This window comes from Hemiscyllium ocellatum, chromosome 9 (genome assembly GCF_020745735.1).
Source record: "Hemiscyllium ocellatum isolate sHemOce1 chromosome 9, sHemOce1.pat.X.cur, whole genome shotgun sequence".
In the NCBI taxonomy this organism is placed as follows: domain Eukaryota; kingdom Metazoa; phylum Chordata; class Chondrichthyes; order Orectolobiformes; family Hemiscylliidae; genus Hemiscyllium; species Hemiscyllium ocellatum.
This window is the reverse complement of record NC_083409.1, coordinates 28,692,371-28,720,194: the sequence shown is the minus strand read 5'-3', so window position 1 is coordinate 28,720,194 and position 27,824 is coordinate 28,692,371. Positions and strand designations below refer to the sequence as shown.

At 39.6% G+C, this 27,824-nt stretch overlaps 1 protein-coding gene across 4 annotated transcripts in view; it reads left to right on the top strand.

Annotated features, from left to right (window-relative positions):
- ralgps2 (Ral GEF with PH domain and SH3 binding motif 2) overlaps window positions 1-27,824 on the top strand; it is a 431,788-nt gene that overhangs the window by 234,600 nt on the left and 169,364 nt on the right. For all 4 annotated transcript variants that reach the window (XM_060830098.1, XM_060830096.1, XM_060830097.1 and 1 more), the window contains one exon: window positions 748-874. In XM_060830098.1, the coding sequence (XP_060686081.1) occupies window positions 748-874 (127 nt within the window). The remainder of the gene's footprint in view (window positions 1-747; window positions 875-27,824) is intronic.

The window sequence follows — 27,824 nt, the reverse complement described above, 5'->3', positions numbered from 1 at the left end:
CAGTAGGATCACACAGCAACTCACAATATATGTTGATGATTTAGATGAGGGAACTAAATGTAATAGCTCAAAATTTGTCAGATGACTCAAAGCTGGGTGGAAGGTTGAGCTGTCAGGATGTGCAGAGATGTTGTACTGTGATTTGAATAGGCTGTGTGAATCACCATGCTAAATGGGGTGGACTTCAAACAGATCTAGCAACTCCAGACTGGGCGTCCATGTGCTGCTACGGGCCATTATCATCAGCAGAATTGTACTCTAGCACAATCTGTATACTTCACTCAATCATTACCATCAAGCTAATGTATCAACTGTGGTTCAGTGGGGAGTGCAGGAGGGCATGCCAGGAACTTCGTCAGACATACCTGAAAATAAGGTGTCAACTTGGTGAAGCAACCAAACAGGACTGGTGTACTAACATGCCATACAGCTTAATTAAAAGTTTAATGCATCATCTGCATTAACGCGATGCTTAGAACATATGTTGAAGCCCTGAGATTAACCAGAAATTAAGGTTCCACACTCTGTATAAACATGTTTCCTTAGGCATCAAATTTTAATTGAGGAACAGGCAATTCTATATGATAACAATTTGTTATGTCTGCTAGAGGCATTTCCATTGTGTACATTCACCAAAAGTCCTTGATGATCTATTCCTAATATTTCCACTATTTACGTTATTATATACTATTTATCATTGAATGTTATTATATGGTGTCTTTATTTTTCCTAATTTTGTTTTCACAGCTTTTAAGCAGGAAAGATAAAACAACATTTGAAAAATTAGAATATCTGGTGTCGAAAGAGGACAATTACAAGAGACTCAGGGATTATGTTAATAGTTTGAAGATGACTCCATGTATTCCATATTTAGGTAAGGTTTGCAGTTTTGAATTCTTAAAGAAGCAGTGGTGCGTCCAAGTACTTGTTAGAGGCTTGAACTAGATGATGAGTAGCTAAAATAGAAGGTTACTGCTAATGATTGACTGTTTAAATGTGTTTACATTTTGAGAAATATTCTGAAAATATATGTGGAGATCTTGCCAGTTGTAAATGCAGGTATGGTCATTGATCAATTAATTACTTGAGTGAATTGCCAGTCATTGAGTTAAATAATGGTACACAAGCAATCATATGACGATTTCTTATCTATATTTATTTCCAACATTTACTAATATGATTTTTGAATGTAAAAAATGAGAGAGGAACTATTTGTGTGATTTTATCTATTTAAAGGGAATATAAAGTTGCTATTTTCAATACTTGCCAACTTTAGTGGAATGATCCCAACACACATACTTTGTGTAGTGATAGAGCTAGAAAATAAGAGGACCCATCTACTCACTTGAGAATTATGACACACAGATTGCTGGTTATACAAACCTATTCATCTTATTGTGCAAATCTGAGATGAGATTGTCAGCATAACCTTGCTAACAATTGAGGTGTGGATTTACAAAAAGTGTATGGGGAGAAGTGACATTTTAAATGGCATTTCAAATTTGGATTGGCCTCTCTATCAACTAGCAAACTGAAATATCTGTTTCTCACTGCTTAGTCACTGAAAGCCACTAAATAAATATGCACAACGATGCATAGTATGTTGAGTGTTAATATGTCAGAACTGACTATATTTCACATATAATGTAGAAATGTACAGCAGAGTACAGGCTCTTTGGTCCACGATCTTGTGCCAAGGAGTAATCCTAACCTAAAATAAAATAACCTAATGCTCCCGTCAATTCGCTGCTGTCCATGTGCATGTCCAGCAGTGGCTTAAATGTCCGTAATGACTCTGCTTCCACCACTATCGATGACAATGCATTCCATGTGCTCACAACTCTCTGGGTAAAGAACCTATTTCTATATCTTCCTTCTAACACCTTAAAACTATGTCCTGGGGATAAGTCTCTGGCTATTGACTCTATTCATGCCTCTTATTACCTTGTACACCTCAATCAAATCACCTCCTTTCCTCCTCCTCTCCAGAAAGAAAAGCCTGAGCTCACTCAACCTCTCCTCGTAAGACAAGCTCTCCAGTCCAGGCAGCATCCTGGTAAACCTTCTTTGCCCCCTCTCCAAAGCCTCCGTATCTTTCCCATAACAGGGCGACCAGAATTGGACACAATATTCCAATTGTGATCTCACCAGGGTTTTGTAGAGCTACAGCAAAATCTTGTGGCTCTTAAACCTGATGCCCCTGTTAATGAAAGCCAAAACACCATATGTTTTCTTAACAACCCTATCCATTTGGGTGGCAACTTTGAGGAATCTATGCACTTGAACACGAAGATCCCACTGTTCCTTCAAATTGCCAAGAATCCTCTTTAATCCTATTTTCAGCATTCAAGTTTGACCTTTAACAATGCATCACTTTGCATTTATCCAGGTTGAACTCCATCTGCCATTTCTCAGCCCAGCTCTGCATACTGTCAATGTCACACTGCAGCCTACAATAGCCCTTGATACTATCAATGGTACTTCCAACCCTTGTGTATTCTGCAAATTTACTAACCCACCCCTCAATCTCCTCATCCAAGTCATTGATAAAAGCTACAAAGAGCAGAGGCCCAAGAACAGAGCCCTGCGGGACACCACTCACCACTGACCTCCAGGCTGAATGCTTTCCATCTACAACCACTCTCTAGCTTCTGTCTGTCAACCAATTCTGAATCCAGACAGCTAAATCTCTCTGTATTCTACACCTCCTGACTTTATGAATGCGTCTACTGTGGGGAACCTTATCAAATGCCTTGCTGAAGTCCATGTACACCACATGCACTGCTCGACCTTTGTTGACCTGTTTTGTCACCTGAAAGAACTCAATAAGATTTGTGAGGCATGATCTTCCCCTCACAAAGCCATGCTGACTGCCTTTGATCATGCTATGCTTTTCCAAATATTCATAAATCCTATCCCTCAGAATTCTTTCCAAAACCTTGCTGACCACAGATGTCAAACTGACTGGTCTGTAATTGCCAGGGATTTCCCTATTCTCTTATTCCCCTTGTTGAAAAGAGGAACAACATTTGCCTCTCTCTAATCCACCAGTACAACTCCCATGGAGAGCGAGAAAGTAAAGATCTTTGCCAGCAGCTTAGCAACCTCCCTTTTCGCTTCCCAGAGCAATCTTGGATAAATTTGGTCTGGCCCTGGGGACTAACCAACTTTAATGTTTGCCAAAATTTCCTGCACATCAACTTCTTCAATCTCAAGTGTGTTTCCCTGCTCCTCAAAGTTCTTGTTCTCAACAAGGTCCCTTCCTTTAGTGAAAACCAAAGCAAAAAACTCATTTAGGGTGCCCCTATCTGCTCAGACTCCACGCACAAGTTCCCTACACTATCCCTGATCAGCCCTACCTTCTCCCTGATCATTCTCTTATTTCTCACATATGAGTAAAATGTTTTTGCGTTCTCCCTAATCCTTCCTGCTAAACCTTTTTTGTGTCCCCTCCTGGCTCTCCTCTTGAGCTCCTTCCTAGCAAGTCTGTAATCCTCTAAAGCTGTGCTAGACCTTTGCTTTGTCCACCTTACGTAAGCTGTCTGCTTCCTTTTGACAAGAAGCGCCTCTGTTCTCGCCATCCAATCTTACCCCTTCTTGCCTGTCTTAGAGGAGCAAATTTATGCATCACTTGCAACAACTGTTCCTTAAACAGTCTCTACATGTCTGTTGTGCCCTTTCTGTGGAACAATTGCTTCCCATCTATACTTCCCAACTCCTGTCTTATAGTGTCATAATTTCCTTTTCCCCAATTAAATATTTTCCCATGGAACTGCTTCTTTCCCTCTCCATGGCTATGGTAAATGTGAGGCATTTTAATATAAAATATTAAAAGAGATATTTGATATTATTTAATGCTGTAGCTATGAGCTTGTAATGGGTATCAATTTTTTTTCAGACCATGAAAACATAAGGCATCTGCTTTGAGTGAAAGAGGACTAACTTCCTAATTTTTTGGGAAAATTTCTGTCTGGCCCTTATTAAGATAGCTTCAGTTACGCACTGAAACTGTATGCTGCTAGTCGTTCTCTTAACTGTCTTTGTTTTATTATAATTTGGGAAAATGAAGGAGTAGTTGCTTAGCTTGCATGCAAAGTGACATTTCTAAGGTAAATGAGTTATCTCTCTTTACATACATTAGTGTGTCAGCATTGATGTCAAGATTCTCTGGGAATAATTAATGTTGATGAACAAACTGCCCATTATTTCCCTATCAGTATGCTTTTTCAGTTTCCCCACCAGACATCAGTTTGGATTAAGCTTAAAAGGGTCAAATATGGTTTGAGAGCTTCCTATTAGGCTGCGTGAAGTTGTTGACTCTACTATTGTAAACTGTTTTCAGCAATGTTTAAATTTGAAGGGTGAAGCAGTACACAGCGCAAGTTAATAAAATAGACTATTCAATTACCTCCTTGGAGTTCTCCTCCACGATTGGAAACCTGTAGAAATTCAAGAGTTTTGTTTTCGTATGTAAGTGTTTTGGCAAGTAGTAAAAGCATTTCATGTATTGTAAAGAACTTGTGCTGTATAAAACTTTACGAAGGATTTAAAATTTTCAAGGGAACACATTACATTGCATGCAATAAACAAGTGAAATCTATGGAAGTTGCATTTGCTTCTATTTAATTTTGCTTAATGCGTATCATAGTTTGTAGCTTTATTTGTTAAACGTATATGAGTGCGACTTCACTATCAATTGAGTTTGAGTGTTTCTATTGCATACCATTTGTGGTCTATACTTCAGCAAAATTGATGATTGCATGCGTTACAGCGTGCTATATCGAGTTATCGTGTGTAAGAATATTCTTTGCCATCTCACTTTCTTTAGGGAGTAATGATTGCATTAACTCAATTTCGACAGTTGAAACTAGGGCTTACTTATAACACTTTCTGTCCATTCACATTGCCTAAACATCTCAACTTTGACTAGAGACAAATATTTATAAAATTCATGTTTTTTTTACACTGGTGTTTTCTCTTACTTATTGCAGTTGTATGTGAAACCTTGAGGATGCTGGATTACATAGAATTATTTAGAATTTGTACTACAAAGAAAGCCATTTGACCCAATGCTGGTATTTATGTTTCACACATTTCCCCCTACCCTACCTCATCTCATCTATCATCATTTATTTCTACTGATCATCATTTGTTTCTATTGCTTCTTCCCTCGTGCACTTATCTAATTCAGGTATAAGTTAGATTGGGAACATCTCAATAGTTCGCTAAATAAAGAAATATGGATTTTCATTCCCATGATCCAGCTTTTCTTTAAATTGTATAGGAGTGCAGCGGCCCAGATGTTCCCCAGAGAAAGTGCTCAGTTAGGCCCCTTTAATTCACTGCTTGTATATGGCTTTGCAAGACAATTCAAAGATCCCACATGGTTAAACAGATTAACAAATTTACCATGTAAGAGTGTACATTTCCTCAGAGATAGTCATGTGTATCCCCTCTGTCAATGGGTTGAAGGCAATGCATAGTGTATAAACATAATCTGCCATTTTCATGTCAGTTTCCTGTATATGGAAACTGGACACATACATTGTAGCATGAAGGAAAGTTTGAGTTGAATATTTTTATTCTACTGCTCATTTCTCAATGACTAGTGTAAACATTTAACCAGTTATTGAATAAACTTAAAAATATATGTTTCAGGCTTTGGACTGTTAGGCATTTATTCAAATTCTGCTGTCCACAGGGTGACCAACATAACATACAAGTTGAGATTGAAAAATTGCTGCTTTTAGTTTATTAGCGTAAGTTCATTGAAAAATTCCTACCAAGATTGAATTCAACGGCAAGAATGAGTGTCGATAAAAAGTCACTTGTCTTTCCACTTATGTTATTGTCAGAGTATAAATATAGTCCATATTCAGAGCGAGGGCCTGATCAAGACAGCAGGGTAAAGAGGACTGAAGCTCTCCCGAGGAGACTTTCACGCTGTGCTTGGATTTGCAATCATTTGATCTTTGACACATGCTTAGACTTGTGAATGCAGGTTGTGACCACACATTGGCTGTTGAATGCTCAGTACACAGATGACTTACCTTTGTTCAATTCCTATGTTTTGTGCATAATAAATCTATATGACAAAAACTATTGTGCTGATCTGATTTAGAGCAATAATTGATGTTTTACAGGTAGATCTGCAAATAAAATTGCTTGTTTGTTTGTTTATTAATCTAAACATATTCTATTATAGCCTGAAAATTGAAACGTTTGTTCGTTTACTGTTAATATTACCGAAAAATGCACATGCTGATTTAAACAAAGCACAACATACTAAAAGTATTCTGCCGATGAAGCAGCATCTGTAGAATGAGAAACATTAAGGTTAGCCTAACCCTGACTTTTCAGGTTGATGTTGCATCAAAAAGATTGAACTCTGATTGACCTCAATTTAGAACAAAGTTCAAAAGCAAATAAAAAGGTCAGGCAGTTTTCCAAGACAGGCAAAAGCTGCAAAGAAAAATTGTTTCAAATGTTTTTCTCTTTTTGTGCATTTGAGGTTTTTCTCCCCCATGTATTCTTGGAAAAATGTACAAACACATGCTGACTCTGGAAATTATGTTTCAACAGCTTTCTCAGGATTTTGAATTAAATTTCACTGTTGTCTCACTTTCTGGACATTTCAGTTTCCAGCAGATGGCTGATTATTATACCATGCAAAGGCAACTGAATAATGACTTCATGAAGAAGTAATTAGAGCTACTTGTATTCCAGGCTATACCACCAATATTCAGACAAACACACAATCCCACTAGAGTATCAATAAAGAAAGCTATTAATCATCAGTTAGACTGAAAGCCTGGAGGTCTATATAAACTTGGATACTGGTCAAACTTATACACAGGCTAACTCAGAGAAAAAGAAGCAGCCAGTGGTAAGAATGATAAGGAGATCCAAGAACTGATAAGCCGGAAAGAATGGCATTTCTGAGTGTAAAACCGCAAACCCGCTTAGAAAAGGCGGGTCTACAGGCAACTGAAGGCCGTGGTCCAACAATGAGCCCGTGGTATGAAGAGCAGGTGGTGGGCGGGAAAGGGTCTAGAGGAGGACAACCATAATGTGCAGGGTTTCTTCTGTGCTATCAAGACCACTTACTGATCAAACACCCAAGGCACCACCCCACTGCTGGCCAACGACAGAGTGACTTATTAAAGACAAAGAAGCCATCAAACAACACTGGGGAGGGGGGGGGGGGGGAGCACTTAAGAAACCATCTCACCCAGGGCTCTGTTCTCGATTTGAGCATCCTTAACTGCATCCCACAATACATTACATGCTATGAGCTCAACAACATCCCAACCATGCATGAAGTAGACAAGGCAGTCCACCAGCTCAAGAACAACAGAGTTGCTGGAGCAGTTGGCAATGAGGCATTGAAGTCTGGGGGCACAGAGCTCTTGCTGCAGATACATGCCCTTATCTGCCTTATCTAGAAGGGGCAGAGCATTCCGGTAGAGCTCAGAGATGCCGCATTAGGAAACTTATGGTAAATATTGAAGGCTGAAAACAGAGAGTGCCCGAGAAGGGTAAAGAAGTGGCATGGGGTTAGGAGAGGAAGACGATTCATGAAAAAACATTGATTGGTAACATGAAGGAACATCCAAAAGTGTTTCGTAAGTATATTAGGAGCAAGAACCAGGGAAAGAATAAGACCTGTTTGGCACCAAATTGGCAATCTGCAGAACCACAAGACAAGGTTAAGTGAGTACTTTGTCTTTCTCTCGTGAATAAGATGCAATGTACATATAGTAATTGGGGAGGAAGACTGTGATATACTTGACTGAATTAGTATTGTGACAGAGAAGGTAATATCAGTTTCAGCAGGCTTGAAAGTGGATAAATCCACAGGCCCACTTCATAAAATCATTAGAATCATGAAAGTGTGGAAACAGGTCATATGGCCCAACAAGTCCATACCGACCCTCTGAGTATCCCACCCAGACCCATTCTTCACCCTATTACTTCACACTTTCCCCTGACTAATCCATCTGATCTACACATCCCTGAACACTATGGGCAATTTAGCATGGCCAATTCACCTAATCTGCGCATCTTTGGACTGAGAGGAGAAAACTGGAGCACCTGTAGGAAAATCACGCAGACACAGGCAGAATGTGCGAACTCCACACAGACAGTCGCCCAAGGCTGGAATCTAATCCAGATCTCTGATGCTATGAGGCAGCAGTGCTAACCACTGAGTCACCGTGCCGCACTTGAGATGTATCTTCAGGCTGCTGTGGGAGGCAAGGGTGGAGAATGCAGAGGCTCTGACATTAATTTTCAAATCCTTTTTGGCCACAAGAGATGTGCCAGAGGACTAGAAGACAGCTAATGTGGTACCATTATTCAAGAAGGGTGGTTAGGATAAACCAGGAAATTCTAAGTTAGTGAGTCTGACATCCATGGTAGGGAAACGTGGAAAATGTTCTGATGGATATAATTAATTTCCACTTGGAGAGACAATGATTTTCAAGGTTAGTAAGCAAGGCTTTGAAAATGGGAGATCAGGTCTGATTAATATGATTGAGCTTTTTTTGAGGAAGTGACTAGGTGTATAGTTGAGGGTAGTGCAGCCAATGTAGTTTACATGGACTTCAGTAAGGCGCCTGACTATTATGGAAGACTGTTAACAGCATTGGGTTCCAGGGAAAAATTGGTTGCAAAATTTGCTTAGTGATAGGAAATAGAAATCAATGGCCAAAGGTTGTTTTTCTGACTGGAAGCCTGTGTCTTGTGGCATACCTCAGGGTTCGGTGTTTAGTCCCTTGTTGTCTATGTATTTTAAAAAATTCTTTCTTTGTTCACTCATGGGACATGCGCTTCGCTGACTGGAACTGCATTTATTGCTCATCACTAATTGCACTTGAGAAGGTGGCATCAAGTTACTAACTTGAACCACTGCAACCCATGTGATGTATGTAGACTCACAATGCTATTAGGGAAGGAATTCCAGGACTTTGACTCAGTAACACTGAAGAAACTGATATATTTCCAAGTCAGGCTGGTGAGTGGCTTGGAGGAGAACTTTTAGGCAGTGGTGTTCCCATGTATTTGCTGCTGGTGATCTTTTGTATGGTAGTGGTCTTGGGTTTGGAAAGTGTTGTCTGAAGTGCTAAATGTCTCCATTGCATTTTGTAAATGGTGCACACTGCAGCAGAAGAGGATGAAGTAGATGTTAATGGAGGATGCAGTGTTAATTAAGCGGGCTGCTTTGTCCTGATGGTTTCGAGCTGCACTCATCCAGGCAAGTGGGGAATATTCTATCACATTCCTGACTTGTGGCTTGTTGATAGTGGAAAGGCTTTGTAGAGTCTGGACATTAGTTACTCATTGCAAGATTCTTAGCCTCTAATTTGCCCTGTAGTCAAAGTACTTATACTCTGAGAAAGTGAGGACTGCAGTTGCTGGAGATAAGAGTGAAAAGTATGGCATTTGAAAAGCACAGCAGGTCGGGCAGCATCCGAGGAGCAGAAGAGTTGATGTTTTGAGCATAAGTCCTTCTTCAGGAATGTCAGTGATTCTTGATGAAGGCTTATGCCCAAAACGTCAACTCTCCTACTCCTCGGATGCTGCCTGACCTGCTGTGCTTTTCCAATGCCACCTTTTTGTTGTCACTGGAGCTGTGAACAATGGATCCAGTCACAGCAGGGGCTATGAGGAGGAACAAATTGATCAGCAAACCCATTGCGAGCAGCAATTTGTAATGACTGTCAAACAGTGTCTACAATAATAGCTGAAGGTCCCCTCGGCTTATGGAGGAGGTATAGGAGGCCGAGAGTCTAACCTCCTCAATGCAGTTTCCTCAAGATGAGTGAAGCCTATTGCCACTGAAGTGGTTTTCTTAAGATGCTATCACAGAACTGTCATCTTTCTGACCAGACTTGAGACCTGAAGGAATGGGTGGCCATCATATCTTGATGGCTGTCAAAGTGATAGCTGTGGTAAAATTGTATGTAACTGGCTGCTTCTGATAATCCTGGAGAGCTGTGTGGGATCTGTCAATCCTCAGATCACAAATATATAAAGGTGTTAGCAATGCAGTTTGTGACAGATCACACTGTATTCTCTTGTTTCCTGTGATGAGGCCAGCACGGCAGCCCAGGCTTTAGGCTTTCTACACCTAGCTGGTTTCCCTTCAGTGCTATAAACCATAATGATGAGAATGACATGATGCGGCAAACTTTGTCAATAGAAAAGAATTCTGTTTCATCAATTTACAAATAATCTGTGATCATTTGTTACATGCCTTAGGAGACTGGGTCACATATTCCGGAAGCTGGTATGATGCCTACGTCCTTGAGAACTTTCATGTTCCTCCCTTTTATTTAAGGGCCTGAAGTCACTCATGCAACCTTCTGACTGAAGTTGAGCCGAGGTACTTCCGCCAAGACCATCATTGAGCAGATGATGTTCCTTAATATCAGCTTCTTGGCTGGGGAGGGGCTCTTGCTACACAGTCCAGGCAAACTTTTCCTGTTTAGTTAAAAGTAAAATTTTTAACTGTTTGAAGGCTTTCCAACATGTCACTCTCTTGCATTGAATAGTAGCAAGTTGTTAGGCCACGTGGAAGTTAGGAAAAAGGATAGTATCCCTTTGACAGGGTTCGAACAGCCTGTGTAGCTTCATTCTTGTAGTTGCAATTAGATTGACAGTTGTTCAGACTGGTGATAATGTAATACAAGCAATACATTTATGAATCTGAGTTTCTATTTGAATGCCTTCTGAAGATATTCTGCTCTATTTCCTTCTCAATGTGTGTTCTGAATGACATTGATTGACCTTGTACACAGCTGGACTTTGACTAAGGTGTGGTTACAGAAATCCTGAAAGATCGTGGCAGTATTATGTACTTCAATTGCTTGTGCTACGGTGCCTAGAGACACGTGCTTAAGTTCTCTAAGGAGACCAGCAGGGAATTATGTGAAAGATCTTGCCTGAGCTGACAGACGGAAATCCTCCGTGAAGCTCTTCAAAATTGAGAGCCAGTTTTTGTAAACTTCAGCTCATTGTGTTTGGCTTCAAAGTGAAAAGACTATATGGTTCCTGTGCATCTAAGAACAGTTATCAGCAGAAAACGAGGGAATTGCTTTTGATGCTATCCCCTGAGACAAACATGGCCCATTATACCACATGACTTTCTCCCATTCTGATCTGTCAGCCTGTCTGAAGGAATCCTGCAGGTTTTTTTCCTTTTACTTATTACAGTATACCTGGTTCAGTTGTCTTCCACACCACAGCATGTACACTTAAGTATTAGTGATACCTGTATCTTAAGAATGAATGTTTTTAAATATTTTGAATTATTACAGGCAATTTATACTTGGAATTTTGGATGACGATCACAGAAAGCAAGAGCAGAAAATAACTATTTTGTCGAAATGGTCAGAATAAGTCTAAAGAATATGCTAGTATTTCTCAATTCATTCTCGGGACTTCAGTATTGTTAGCATTTATTGCCCATCATAATTGTTCCTGATTTGGTTCACTGCAGTTTCTGTGAAGTTGTATCCACAATACTGTTTGATTAGAAGTGCTAGAATTTTGAAACAACGATGGTGTAGGAAATGCTACATATTTCCAAGCTAAGATGGTATATATCATGAAAGGGACTTGGAGATGTTGTACCCACAAGTGCCTGCTTCACAGTGGTAGAAACAAGAAGCTCAGGCAAGGTGCTGCTGTGCTTCTAATAGACAGTACATGGATTTGCAGAAAATTACCTCCAGTTATATGAGACTTAGTGCATTGGCATGATTTGGAGATTGCGCAGAAGTAAAAAGACAGTGCAAGAATTTTAGAGTAGCAAGCAAAACTCATGGCAAGCCTAAGGATCAGTGCTTGAGCCTCAACTGTTAACCGTGAATATCTTGGAGGCACTGAAAGTAGAGTATCTAAGTGAGGTGATGATAAAAATCTGGATAGTAAATTACATTGTAAGATGTAGATAGAAAAGCTAGAGAGGGATTTTGATCGAATAGTTACATGTTATTTAATAATGTGGCAGAGTTTACTGTGGGTATTTAATTGACTGATAACCTTTTGTTGAATTAGGCAACAAAAGACATTAAGAGATTTTAAATATTTTTGTTGTAAATCTATAGTTTAGTGCAAACGACAATTTTCACCTTTACCTTCTAGACCTTTACCAGCACTCATTGAGGAAGAACCTAGCTCTTGTTTCACATCAGCCTATTTGGGTGTGTTATGACACATATCCATAACAGATGATACTTGAACCTTATGGCACAGAAGTAGGGACTACCAATTACCTAATTAACAATGAGCAGCCAACAAACATTATCCATTCTGACGTATTATCAGTTGCCTCTGGGGGAGGTGGGACTTGAGCCAAGGAGTTCTGGCCCAATTGTGGGCGGCACGGTGGCACAGTGGTTAGCACTGCTGCCTCACAGCGCCTGTAGATCCGGGTTCAATTCCCGACTCAGGCGACTGACTGTGTGGAGTTTGCATGTTCTCCCCGTGTCTGCGTGGGTTTCCTCCGGGTGCTCCGGTTTCCTCCCACAGTCACAAAGATGTGCGGGTCAGGTGAATTGGCCAAGCTAAGTTGCCCGTAGTGTTAGGTAAGGGGTAAATGTAGGGGTATGGGTGGGTTGCGCTTCGGCGGGTCGGTGTGGACTTGTTGGGCCGAAGGGCCTGTTTCCACACTGTAAGTCTAATCTAATCTAAACTCAGTTCTATTTTAGCTTTTCTGTTAACCTATGACACAACTCTGGACAAGGTAGCTCTTGAGTATGGTCCGAGTAGCTCCAAGGTAAGGACATTCCTATTGTGGTGATTATGACGAGGTCAGCCAGCTGGACGTCATAGAATTTGAGTTCCGTGATTGGGGATTAATCTATTCCCATCAGGGTGCCTAGGCTGACAAAAAAAAGGGGACTGTCAGAGATACTGTTACTGAGACCTGACTCTGAATGGGCAGTACTAAAGTCAAGGACTATTCATGTGTAAATAAAGAGTGACTTGTATTAACTCATTGGTAGCCCAATGGAGAGAAACACCCAATAGCATATGCATTCAGGACTTTGGCTAATGCAGAGCATAAATATGCTCCAATAGAGAAAGAAGAATTGGCAGTCATATTTGGATTCAGGAAGTTCCACCAATCCCTTTCTGGATGAAAATTTGTGATAATCATGGACCACAAACTCCCACTTGGCCTACTTAAAGGGGACAAGGCAGTGCTCCCCATAGCTTTTGGCCTAATTCATTGGTGGGCTATTACTAAGTGCTTATGATTACAACTGCAAATGTGTTGCTGGTCAAAGCACAGCAGGTTAGGCAGCATCTCAGGAATAGAGAATTCGACGTTTCGAGCATAAGCCCTTCATCAGGAATAAGAGAGAGAGAGCCAAGCGGCTGAGATAAAAGGTAGGGAGGAGGGACTAGGGGGAGGGGCGTTGGAGGTGGGATTGGTGGAAGGAGGTCAAGGTGAGGGTGATAGGCCGGAGTGGGGTGGGGGCGGAGAGGTCAGGAAGAGGATTGCAGGTTAGGAGGGCGGTGCTGAGTTGAGGGAACCGACTGAGACAAGGTGGGGGGAGGGGAAATGAGGAAGCTGGAGAAATCTGAATTCATACCTTGTGGTTGGAGGGTTCCCAGGCGGAAGATGAGGCGCTCCTCCTCCAGCCGTCGTGTAGTTGTGTTCTGCCGGTGGAGGAGTCCAAGGACCTGCATGTCCTCGGTGGAGTGGGAGGGGGAGTTAAAGTGTTGAGCCACGGGGTGATTGGGTTGGTTGGTTCGGGCGGCCCAGAGGTGTTCTCTGAAGCGTTCCGCAAGTAAGCGGCCTGTCTCACCAATATAGAGGAGGCCACATCGGGTGCAGCGGATGCAATAGATGATGTGTGTGGAGGTACAGGTGAACTTGTGGCGGATATGGAAGGATCCCTTGGGGCCTTGGAGGGAAGTGAGTGTGGAGGTGTGGGCGCAAGTTTTACATTTCCTGCGGTTGCAGGGGAAGGTGCCGGGGGTGGAGGTTGGGTTGGTGGGGGGTGTGGATCTGACAAGGGAGTCAGTATGATTACAAGCCAGAACACCTTCCAATGGACTGAGTAGTGGAAACAGATGCATAGAGCCACCTTCTATTCACAGTTTATAGCGATTTTGTTTCCCCTAATTGAAGAGTTTTAAATTTTCTGGACATGGTCCCAAACACAGCTGACAATATCAGACTTTGGCTGCAGAGAGATCCATTCATTTCTCTGTTGAAACAACTGGTTGTGATGAAAGCCAAACGTCCATCATAACTAGAATTGAAACCTTTTTGGATCTGGAGAGACACATCACAGTAGTGGATAGCATAGTAAACAATAGCACATTATCTGTGACCAACACTTCCAGACTCCATGTGTTGCAAAAGATGCATGCAGTTTTTCTATCATTGTCCCAATGTTTGATGAATGGATCCTATGTACATCCAGCCACTTTGAGTGTGTGTCTACAATTGGTTGTTAATCTGGTCCAATCAGGGAACCCTGGCTGACATAAAAAGAGGAGCATCAGAAATACTGACACAGAGCTGACTCTGAATGAGACAGTATTAAAGTCAAAGACTATTCGTGGGTAAATAAAGGATGACTTGGTGACGAGATACAGGCCTTTTTGGAGTTATTTCAGCCACTGCACAAGAGCCATGAGCTCAACTCTTGAATGCAAAGTGCAATGGTCTGTTTTGATTGGCCCTTAAGAGGGACCTGCATTTCTAACACTGTCATGGGGAAGTGTTGAATTATCCACTTTTATAGGAATAGAAAAGTAGATTTTCATTCCAAGTAGGGGACCTAGTAAGTCTTGACATTAGGAGTGTACGAGTATCCTATGCACAAATCACAGAAATCTAAAGTGCACATGCCTGCATAAATGCAGCTGCAACAGCACTTTAAAAAACTTAAATATTTACTACCTCTGTGGCAGCAGTATGTACCCTTTGCAGGATCCACTACAGCAACTAACCAAAGCTGTTTCAGCAGTAACTTCGAAACTGAGATGTCAATCACATGGAAGAAAGAGGACAGCAGGCACAATGGAAATACTACCTCATGCAAGTTTCCCTTCACCAGCTCCTGCAAATTTCTCTCCAAGTTGTACAAAATGCTGACCTCGACATATATATACAGTTCTTGCACTGTAAGTAGGCCAAAATCCTGCTTCTCCTTCCCAAACAGCACTATGGATGTACTGACAAGTTGAAGAAGGGAGCTCACCACCATCTTAAGTAATGAAGGATGAGTAACAATGCTGACTGAGAATAATGATGCCACTCCCATGAAAGAATTAGGAAGGCAAGAGTAATTAGGCATTTATCACAAGGAATTTGCAGTATAAAAGTAAGAACATTATGCTGGAATTGTACAAATAGCATACTAGAGAGAAGAAACTTGCCTTATGCATGTGCGACAAAGCTTTACTAGATGAATCCCTGGAATGAGGATTGCTTTGTGAGGAGTAATTGAGTTGAATGACTGAATATTCCATGGAGTTTCTGAATGTTTGACAGAGAAAATATTGGAAGGCAAATATTGAAATCCCTTCATTTAGAAGGCTGTGAACCTTTGGATTCCCTGTAGATGCATGGCCTATGAGTATATTCAGGTTTCAACACCATGGATCTTTGTTCTAAAGAAATCGAATGTTACGGATTTGTGGGTGGGAAGTTGGTCTTGAAGTTGAACCATTGAATAGTGAAGCAAACTAAAGGAACCACAATGACCTTCTCTTGTCTTTTACTTTACTCCTGTTTTTATTTATTTACACTGAAATTATGTTGCACAACTGGAAGGAATGAATGGTGGTTGAGGTGCTGACAAAGCAGGCTTCTTTGACCTGAATAGTCAAAGTTGTTAGAACTACGCTGAACCTTGAAAATAAAGCATGTTCCATTGTATACCTCCCATGCATTATAGGTGGGAAATCAAGAGTTGAATTACTCACCACAGAATCCTCAGCCAGTCCTCTGAGCCACAATCTCTGTTAAAAACCTCACTGAGACCTGTTGACCATGAAAGATCCAGAATCTAGCACAATCCCACATATGGAATGGTGATGGCAGGTAGTTGGCAACTTGTATCTTTAGCAAGTATTGAGAAAACATTTGCACTCATTCAAACTCTTAGCCATCAGGGAAGCTGGCAGTGTAATCAGCCATCCATTTTTCTACTTCAGATTTTTCTCTGCATTATAGCATGGATTTAGCTTGTAATATTCATATTTCTTTTATTGTCTGCCATGAATTGGAGGTGACAATAATTTATAGAGGATAAAAAGGCCTTTTACCAAGTGAAGATTAATAAAAGATACAATTGTCACAAAGTGCATGTTTTTTTTTAAAAAGCATTTGGTATATGAAACCTGTTTAGAATATAATGTGCATGAATATATTGTTAGCTATTGGAAACCAAATTATTGTTAGAGAAAAGCATTGGAGGTGAGAGCAAAACAGGCCAATTTTTCCCCTCAGTTTTGCACAGCTGTTCATCTAGAAAATGACTGATTTTCTACCTCAGTGTCACAAAGTATATTTTGTTTTCAATAGTTTTACAACAGTAAAGGAGTTATTTGAACACCGAATATAAAGGGTGTATGATGATGTAATCTTCCGTTTTCGCAGGAGATAAGGCCCTTGTGCAAATTGAATCATTGACAAATCATAATTAGAAATAAATGTTTGTCAATTTTTTAAAAATATTCTGTTCTATGAACAACACTTTGTTAGAATTAAATAAGAGAAAATTCTAGACCTATTTCCATGTTTCAGCATAAAACCTGTTTGCTTGGCTTTGATTTTGAGGGCAGCACCTAAGCACTAAATTTTAAGTCTGTTGCTGTTGAAATTCTGTTGTCAAGTTCAAAACGTAATCCTGTTTCTGCCCTTACATGTACAGTTTATGTCTATATTACATGAAGGTGAGACCACTTCCATTGTAATGCTTGAAAAAGACTAAACTTGTTTGGCTTCAAATGGTAACCACTAATATTATATAATATATAGAATTTACAACACAAAAGAGGCTATTCAGCCCATACATACCTTTGTTTTGCACAAACCTCCTTCTACTTAACGTTATTAGCATATCCTTTTATTAACTCGTTTGCGTCCATAAACGTGTGATGTTCACTTCAACTCCTTCCAGTATCGAGTTCCACATGTCACCTAGTCTCTAGGTGAAGAGCCTTCTCCTGAGTTCCTAATGGATTTATCAATAATGATCTTACAGTTATGACACCTAGTTTTGGATTCCACTACAAGTATAAATATTACCTTTTCACTTTTGGACAGTTTAGTCAGTTGCAGTCAGATAATCAGATATGGCTACACATGCATTAAATGGTCATTTAACATTGAATTGTGTGCATCAACACAGATGGGTGTGACAAGGAGCTAACCTGTAAGAAGGTTATTGTACTGAACTAATGTTATCAGAGCGCAAGTAAATCCCACAAGTAATAACACGTTACTATTAGTCTATAATTACTATAGTTGAAAATTAATGAGACATTAATTTAGACATCAATGATATATCGGGTACGTTCAACAGATTATTTTATATTTCATCTTCCTGTAAACGGAACAGGCAAATATCAGTAGCCTGCATTAATACATTGCTTTTGTAATGTTTAGAACATATTGACTCTTAAGTTGATATGTGTACTGATATAGACAACAGTTGTTCGTTCATTGAATCAAATACGTGCTCTCCTTATGATTTCTCTTCAAATCAATAATTCTGACATCCTAGTTCAGTTGTATAAATAAAAACAGAAGCCCAATATCAACACTCACTCATTTGACAGTACCATTTGCGAATCTGCCATCAGGTATATTGTTGAAGTGCTACATATGGCCAGGCCATAAATACCATTTGAAACGAGCATGCTAATCAAAAGACATACACAGAAAATATTCCCTCCATAGTGGTATGCAATGATTACATTCACTGAATTCCTGTGTTGCAATATATGCATAACAAAATGGTCATTTCAGAACACAATTATTCATTTTAATTTCCTGCTACTTTCTATAGTGAAATATATCATTAACCACATTTGATTAACTAATTTTCCTCCAAGATAATTATAAAGAGCACACTGTGCTTAAAATTCATGGTTAATTGAGACTGTGTTGAGAAAATTTGAACCGGATTTATTTTGAGACATTTTATTTGTATTATGGAACATTTAATAATGGGGAAGATTTTCCTCTGGCCAGACAGTTGTGATGAGTGTAAACTCGAGTTGCGCATATGGACCCCACGGAAGCCTCATTATAGCATATTCTGAAGGAATGAATTTTCTGCTGGACGATTCTACTACACCCGAAACTGTCTGAAATTCTCCATAAAAATCAGAGACTTTGGATGGCTCCGATAAAATTAAACTAAATATTTACTTGATAAGAGTTCGACTACAAAATACTTGTTTAACTCCTGAGTAACTATTAAAGAAACCCCATGCCTACCTCATCAGCAGTCCCAGATCCTCCTCCAATCTGACCCTTTCAAAGGAGCCGACACCCCACCCTTACCCGTGCTGGACCTGGAGCTAACCTCAATCCCACCACCCATTTTCTCTCTCTCTTTCTGAAAGAACTATCAGAATAGTTCTTGTCACATTTGCAGATTTATGAGGGATAGCTGAGTAATTCACATGAAAGAGTACCATAAGCACCACATTTTCTTGATCTCTCGTGGACTTGTGTGGACGGAACAGCTTAGGATCTGTAAGCCGTGAGACCAAACAACTGGTCGTTCTGAAACAATATGTCATTTCAATATAAATTGTACCTATTTGATAACATGCAATAAACTATATCTTGTTAACTACAAGCGACTAGGAAGTAGGTTTCCTCTACCACATTAGGATCAGAAAGCCTTAGTTTCCTACACACAATGCAGATGCTAGTAGCAGCCTCCGTCATGAGCAGCAGTTCATATAACATCGTGAGCCAGCATAGTCTAGGAACAACAATAACTTGCATTCATGTAGCATTCTTCACATTGAAGCAAACATCCTAGATTGTTCAGATTCAGATGTCAAAATTATCTAATCTTTTGTAAATATCAATTTTCATGGCGCGAAAAACGAGCATTCCTGCAATCGAACTTACACAAACAGTGTGGTGCTGGAAAAGCACAGTGGGTCAGGCAGCATCCAAGGAGCAGGAGAGTCGATGTTATGCCCGAAACATCGACCATCCTGCTCCTCAGATGCTGCCTGACTTGCTGCGCTTTTCCAGCACCACACTTTGTGAGTCTTGACTCTTCAGCATCTGCAAACCTCACTTTCTCCTACACTAAATTATGAAGAAGTAAACTTTTTCAGCTGTACATAATTGGTCATTCTTTTCTGCATTAAAAACTCTGACGTAAAGAGATTTTAAATTTACAAAAGCTTATTTTCTACTCTATAACTGATAAGAATTTAATTACTTTATGTTGAATAATTTAAATTATTTTGTGTAGTGTTGTGGGATGTAGGAATAGCTTATTTTCACAGTACACTTGATTTATGCTATGCATTTTGTACTGGTGCCAAGTCTGTCTTGATTAGCATCTCAAAATGAAAGCAATTCATCAGTCAATTAGTATGGCATTTCTAGACCTTTGGGGCAGGTGGGAGAAGGAATGTATTTGCTAATGAGCAAGCAAATCATTAGATGTGCCCAACTAGATGTGCTTTCATTAAAAAAAACATAAACTGAAGTAACTCCACAGAGGCTGATATCCCCTCACTAAGTCACTCTTTATTTTCATGTGCATAGTACTTGACACTTGTCCTGCTTCCTCAAAGCCAGCTTTCAGAGTGAGCAGCACCTCTGATGTGATAGAACCTATGTCAGTCAGGGCTCCCTGATTGGACCAGGTTAACAGCCCCAATCAATGAATTCATATTCTATGAGGTCCACCTGGCTGAACTTGTTACAATAACTACGTAACTGGACAAAAGATTTAGGTTATAGATATTTGTTCCTTTAAGCTGTTGAAACTAAGCAATGAAATTGTACCAAAGTTCAGTAAAGCTCAAGATTTATTCTGTTCAGTAGGTGCTCCTTTTCTGACTAATTCTTTTGAGTACATGCCAACAATAATGAGTATCCTTTAATATTACATGTCAGAGAGGTTCACTGCAATTAAATAAATTTGTTAATTTATACAAAACATCTCGATTACCTTTTCTTTCTGAAGGTATTCGAAGATGCATTCTGTCTAAATGAGCCTGGTGACATTTTTTAAAGCACCAAATATTACGACTGAAAGAATACAACTATTTATTATTTTCCTCTTAAAGGGGTCCAGAGGATGGTTGAACACATGGTTAGGTTGCAGAATATTTTCATGTTGGACTTACAACTATAAGAAATAGAAGCAGGAGTAGGTCATTCAACTCTTTAAACCTGCTCTGTCATAAATTATAATCATAAATGAATTTCTGCTTCAGCTATACTGTTCTACACTATTACCATATCCCCTGATTCCCCTAGTATCCAAAGATCTGTCAATCTTCAACTTGAATTATTCAACAATGGAGGATCCATAGCTCTCTTGGGTAGAGGATTCTAAAATCCTTTTGAGTGAAGAAATATCCCTGATTAGATCTAAAATACTGACTTTATTCTGAGTCTGTAATCATAGTTTGAAATTCTCTGGCAAGGAGAAACATCCTCCCAGGATTTACCATGTGAATTTTGTTTTTCAGAAAGACAACCTCTCAATCTTATAATCAGAAAGGATTGCAGATCATGTAGACCTTGTCCAAGCAGTCTCTCCTCTTATGATGATCTCCACATACCATGAGTTAGTCTAATGGAACCTCATTGGCATCCCAACTGAGGAGATTGTTTCCTTTTCTCAGGAGACCAAAACTCTGTACAGTATTTCAACAAGGCTTCTTGTAGTGAGATTATGTTTTTTCCGGCGCACTAAATCGTTTATAGTAAAGACTAATATGCCACTTATTTTACTTTCATTATCTTTCTTTTATTGTGTACAGGAAGTCTAAAATCACTTTGTATACCACTAGTCCCCAGTTTCTCTCTCAAAAAAAAACATTTCTGTTCACTAAATCTGTCTATGTCTTTCACAGCCACTTTACATTCTTCTCACAGCTTATTTTCCCACCAAACCAAGAATAAAATATTACAAATGCTGGAGAAAAAAAAGTCAATGTAAGACTTGAAATGTTGAACTTTTTTTTGCAAAAATAAATACACTGCATTAAATGCTTTTCACTTTATTTCTACACTGTTAGTAATCATTTCATTTAAAGAGATCAAAGATATCTAGTATTCCTTATTGAGTGCATATAAATCTTTGGCTTGTGGCAAATGACATGTATCGCATTCAAATTAAAGGCGGCACGGTGGCACAGTGGTTAGCACTGCTGTCTCACAGCGCCTGAGACCCGGGTTCAATTCCCGACTCAGGCGACTGACTGTGTGGAGTTTGCACGTTCTCCCCGTGTCTGCGTGGGTTTCCTCCGGGTGCTCCGGTTTCCTCCCACAGACTAAAGATGTGCGGGTCAGGTGAATTGGCTATGCTAAATTGCCCGTAGTGTTAGGTAAGGGGTAAATGTAAGGGTATGGGTGGGTTGCACTTCGTCGGGTCGGTGTGGACTTGTTGGGCCGAAGGGCCTGTTTCCACACTGTAAGTAATCTAATCTAATCTAAAGGCCTAAAATCAAAACAGGAAATGGTGACATCATCTGTAGAGGGAGAAACAGATAATGTAGATAATGTTTTGAGTCAGATGTGACTTCTCTTCAGCAGATTTAATAGTGTAGTTGATGACGTGATTCCTCGTCTCGGGTTCCAGAAAGCCACTTGGGTAAAGTGGTATAACTCAGAATGTGATGCGATGTAATGGAAACCATGTGATGCAGTAAGATTTTAAGAGCAATCCAGTTTTCCCATATACCATTTTCTTTTTATCTCTGCACTTTCTGTTTCAAGTGTTTGTCCAAATCATTTTTGTGTTCCACTATTAAAACCATGTACTGTCAGGCAGTGCATCCCAAATCTAGTTGCATAGAGTTTTCTTTTCTTCACATCACCTTTAAACTATGGTCTCATTATTCGTTCTTTAAAAATTTGGAAAAGCATCTTGTTGCTGAAGGCAGCTAAAGACTTGAGAATTTAGTGTAGTGATGGAAGAGGTATTGTTCTACATAAGGAGTGGACCAAGAGAAGAAGACTGAGATCAATAGTGGGATGTGAGACCTGAAACATTGAAGTATTCATTTGGTGAGCTGATAGTTAAGAGTCTTTGTCTCTAAGTAGGGCATTTGTCTAAACTTGTTCTGGGGACGTCTAGCCATTGCATTAAACTTATAACTTCAATCATTAAATCATGTGCAATAAGTCGACGTAACCGTTGAGTAATATTTCTAAACTAACTTTGTTAAATAAAACACAACAAAGATGCAAGCTGGGTGGTGTTTTTCAAATGTACATGTGGGAGCTGCTGAACACCATTGTGATCCAAGGCAACCACATATGCTGTATGCACTATTAAATCAGAGTTGTTGAGCTGGAGTCTGAACTTTGGACAGTGATGAATTAGGAAGGGTAAAGTTTGTGCCAAAAGGCAGTTTCATCCTTTTGACTAGGTACCTCGCATTTGGTTGTAGTTCGCAGCAGGAGTGGGCAGAATCAGGCTAGTATAGGGATCCGTATGTTAGTACTGGAAGATTCTCAGCCTTTACAGTGATAAAACAGGTTTGAAGTTCTTGTATCCTGTCTGAAGAGAGGAGACTGACCTTCCCACTATGATGGAAGACACTACTTAAGTGGTAAATTCAAATTCTGCAGCTGACAGCAAGTCCCAAAGACTGTCTGTCCTGTGTCAGGGTTAAGGAAACCTTTTTTAGCCCGAGAAGTACAGTGAATGAAAGGGGACAGACCCCAGTATTTGCTCTAGCTTATCTCTCCTTGCTTCCAACTCACTGCCTTTATTCCTGATGAAGGGCTTTTGCCTGAAACATCGATTTCGCTGCTCGTTGGATGCTGCCTGAACTGCTGTGCTCTTCCAGACCACTGATCCAGAATCTGGTTTCCAGCATCTGCAGTCATTGTTTTTACCCAGTATTTGTAGTCCAAATGCACACTAATAACATAGGTAGGATGCCAAAAGAGGTTTGAGTAGGAAGGGACTAAATTTAAAACACAGAACTGCAAGGCTAAGAATATGTTAATATTAGTACCTAAACTATGAACAAATTGGCATAAGGTGAAATAAGATCAAAGAGTTGAAAGTCTGGCCCGAACACCGGTGACAGAAATTGGTTTCAATTCACAGACCCATAGGGTCATATAGCACGGAAATATACCCTTTGAATTAATCCCATCTGCCTTCAGTTGGCCCATATCCCCCTCAACCTTTTCTATTCATGTATTTGCTCAAATGTCTTTTAAAAGTTGTAATTTTCCGCTCACCCTGTAGCCTCCTAAGCACAATGGAAAAAAAATCCCAGCCTATCCAGCCTCTCCTTATAACTCAAACTTTCTAGTCTCTGTAACATCCTTGTAAATCTTTTTTTGCATTCATTCCAGTTTAGTAATATCTTTCCTATAGCAGGGTGACCAGAATTGTACACAGTACTCCAAAATGTGATTTTACCAATGTCTCGTACAGCTGTAACATGACACCCCAACTCCGGTAGTCAGCTTCTGAGCGATGTAGGCAAGCATGCCAAATGCCTTCAGCACTCTATCTGTGATGCCACTTTCAAGGGACAATGTACCTGCACCCCAAGGCCTCTCTGTTCAACAACACTCCTCGGTGTGCTACCATGAACTACGACCTGCCTTCATTTATCTTACCAAAATGCAACATGGTTCATGGGACACTGACACCGGGATTGAGAAAAGAGGTAGCTGCACCATTGTGGTTGCCTTCACCTGAACCAGAGCTAAAATGTGTTGCTGGAAAAGTGCAGCCGGTCAGGCAGCATCCAAAGAGAATCGACGTTTCGGGCATGAGCCCTTCTTCAGGAATACCTTTCTTCTGGCTCATGCCCGAAACGTCGATTCTCCTGCTCTTTGGATGCTGCCTGACCGGCTGCGCTTTTCCAGCAACACATTTTCAGCTCTGATCTCCAGCATCTACAATCCGCACTTTCTTCCTTCACCTGAACCAGGATGGGACCAGTGTCTTGGGAAATCCCTTTACTAGGACTGTAGAGATGGCTTTCAAGTAAATAGTGAGTGGGAGGGTCCACATAACAGGAGATTTGGAAAGATAAAAGATGAGACCATAGTGTAGGATGTTGATAAAGATAATGATAACCAGAGTGTGGCAAGAAGGAGCAGTGGTAAGTTTAAAGAAAAAAAACAATAAGATGGAATTAAAGGCTGTTTATCTGAATAATTGAAGCATTAATAAAAACTACATTGATGAATCAATAGCACAAATAAAAGTGAATCAGTGTAATATAGTAGTCATTATAGACATGTGGTTTGTGAGACTGCCTGCATTATTGTCAAATTTGCTGATGCTGTGAATATATATAGGTAAACTAGTTGAGATGAACTATGTGTGAAGAAATTGATAGTTTAAGTGAGCTGGAAAAACTTAACCAATGGATCATAATGTGGGACGCTATGAGGTTGTCCATTTTGGCAGGAAGAACAGAGAAGCAGGGTATTATTTAAATAGACACAAAGACTGCAAAATGTGTGGTACAGAGTGACCCAGCTATCTTTGTACAGGAATCACAAAAGATCACTATGCAAGATGATCAAATAATTAAGGCGGCAAATGATTTGTTGACCTTCATTAGAAGGAGAATGGAGTGTAAAAGTAAGAAGGTCTTGCTGTAATTGTACAGGACTTTGGCGAAATCAAACTAAACGTTTGGCTACATTATTCAAGGATGAATGTGTTTGCATATTGGAGACAGTTCAACATAGATTCACTGAATGGATTTCTGTGACAAAGGGTTTGTCATGTCAGGAAAGCTTGAGCAGATTTGAAATCTTTGGACATGAGGAAAATGAGAAATGATCTTGTTGAAACACAAGATTCTGAGCGAGATTAACAGGATGTATGCTGAGGCAATGTTTTCCATCTTGGGGAATATTGAAATAGGAGTCACAGTTTAAAATAAGATTGGATTTGATGAATGTTTGACAAGAGTCAAATATTACATGGTCTGGCAGAAAAAGGGCAATAAGTGCACATCAGACCGGCCATCAACTATTGACTGGTACAATAAGCTTTAGGAGGCTGAGTGGGCATTTTCAGCTTCTATTTCTTATAGTCCTACAGAAATGTGTACAGTTGATTCTACATTCCACACATGCAATTTCTAAGTGGTTTAGTGCATAGAATGTGTAATACTAAATGTTCAATTCCTGTGATTTCTCACATTGTAAATTTTCATCAAGTAGCATTCAGATATTACCTCGCAGTGATTAAGTGACTTCACTCATCGTTGACTTGTTCCTTGTACATCCATTTACTTCTCAAATAGCAGTTAATTAAGGGGATTGTTGCTCACTTCTTTGGGTAGAGATATTGCTAATAATTCAAAGGACTTAAACACAGGTTCAGTAACAATGATGTGTATGTTTTATTTACTTAAAACTAAGTACATACTGTAAATCTGTTTCAAAGCAAATTTCTTTGGTTTTTTTTTACCCATGATGATCTCAGATTAATTTTGGTAAACACTAGCAGAGAAATTGCTATTTTTTATAACAATCAACCAGCAGCTAAAGGATGGTACTTGTTAACTGGAAATAAGTATTTTTGATGGATTTTAATGGTATTAAAATATTTTTAACATTTTGTTTGAATTATTTTATTTCACCCTTTATTTTAGTAAATGAGATCTTCTTGATTGGTAAACAGGCTCGAGTACCACCAGTATCAGCCTGCATCTTTTCAGACAAGGTGTCCTTGCATTTTAATATTTGAATTTAGTGTAGTGTTGATTGCAGTTTCTAGTCCCAAAAATTGGGAAAGGTTGTATAAAATTTAAATACTACGATGCATGTTGATCTAAATTTAATTTGCATGAATTTATATATTTTTTAAGAATAATCAACACAAGATTGGCCTTGAAACAAAAACAGAAATTCCTGGAAAAGCTCATCAGATCTGGCAGCATCTGTGGAGTGAAATCAGAGTTAACGTTTCGGGTAAAGTGACCCTTCCTCAGAATTGATAGTTGCTAGGAAAAGTTCAGTTTATATGCAGAAGATAGGGTAGGGGGGAGGGGGCAAGGAATAAAAGATAGGTGGGGATAGGGTCCAAAGAGAGACAAGAACAGTTGGATAGACAAAAGAGCGGATAATGATCTGGCTAGGAGGGTGAATAGCTATTAATGGCGACTGTTAGTGGCTAATGATGGGTTGTGTGTAATAGCAGACAATATGATAAGGTTTAGTGTGTGGCAATTGGGGTAAGGACATGGGAGAGCTCAAACCCTAAAGTTGTTGAACTCGATATTGAACCCGAAAGACTGAAGGGTTCTCAAGCGGAAAATGAGGTGCTTTGGCTTGTGCACACCTCATTCACTGGAGCACTGTAGCGAGCCTGAGACAGAGGTGTTCGCTATGTGTTGAAGTGGCATGCAACTGGAAGCTCAGGGTCTTTTTTGTGAACAGAACATAGATGTGATGCGAAGCAGTCAACCAGTCTAAGCTTTATGTCCTCATTGTAGAGTACTAGCTACCTGACGAAGGAGCAGCGTTCCAAAAGCTTCTGCTTCCAAATAAACCTGTTGGACTATATCCTGGTGTTGTGATTTTAACAATGTCGAGGTGACCACATTGTGAGTAGCGAATGTAGTAGACTAGATGCTTCACATGGAATTTGTGTTGGGCTCTTGGATACTTAGGAGTGAGAAATTAAACAAACAGATATTAAACCTTTTGTGGTTGCAAGGAAAGGTGTTGTGGGTGTGTTGGGAATGAAGGAAGAGTGGACCAGTGTGTCCTAGAGAGACTGGTCCCTGTGGATTAATTCAGTCTGTTTTTTGTAATGTCTCACACTGTGGTAGTATAGTGGAAGGGTGGTGTCAAAGGTGGTGATCTGTGAACAAATTTGTCATTAATAACTGGGAAAAAAATCCCTCTTTGAAGCTCTTAAATTACTTAGTGCTTATCAGTTGTGTTTGTTGTGATAATATACTTTTTATTAATGCAGAATGGTTGTGGCATTATAAATTGAATTGAAATCAATTCTAGCTTTAAATTTGAAAGTATCAAAAAGTTCCTGAATATATAACCATGGAAAATGCAGTGATGTGAAGTGGTGCTGAGTGGCAAGAAGGTAAACTTGAGCAATGGACTGAACTAAGATTAAAGAACTTTATGTAGGAATAGGTAATCCAGTTGTGTTTTTGGCTCTTCTGTGTATGTGAAAATATGAGAAGAGCTCCATCAATGGGTGCTGTCAGGTTTGTCAGAATGTTCTTTATATATTTGTTTAACAATCATAGTATTACCACCATTCTACCTCCAATATCTATAATGCAGTTATGAAAAGAAACAGAAGAAAGGCATCTTTTTTTAAAAAAAGATGATAATTAGCCAGATGTCTGTTATTCAGAAAGTAGGATAACGAGGACAAGAACAGACAATTTTGCTCTATTTCATCATTCATTAAGGTCATGGCTGGTCTTGCCCCATTTTTTTGCCCCTTTCCCTTAAAAAAAATTTGGTTAACAAAAATCTCTACATCACAGTTCTATACTTAAGAATTAACATAGCATCAATTATCATTTTGGAAGAGTGTACTGAATTTCTCAAGTCATCTTCTGAAGTTCTTACAACATGCTCAAATATGAGGAATTGCCGA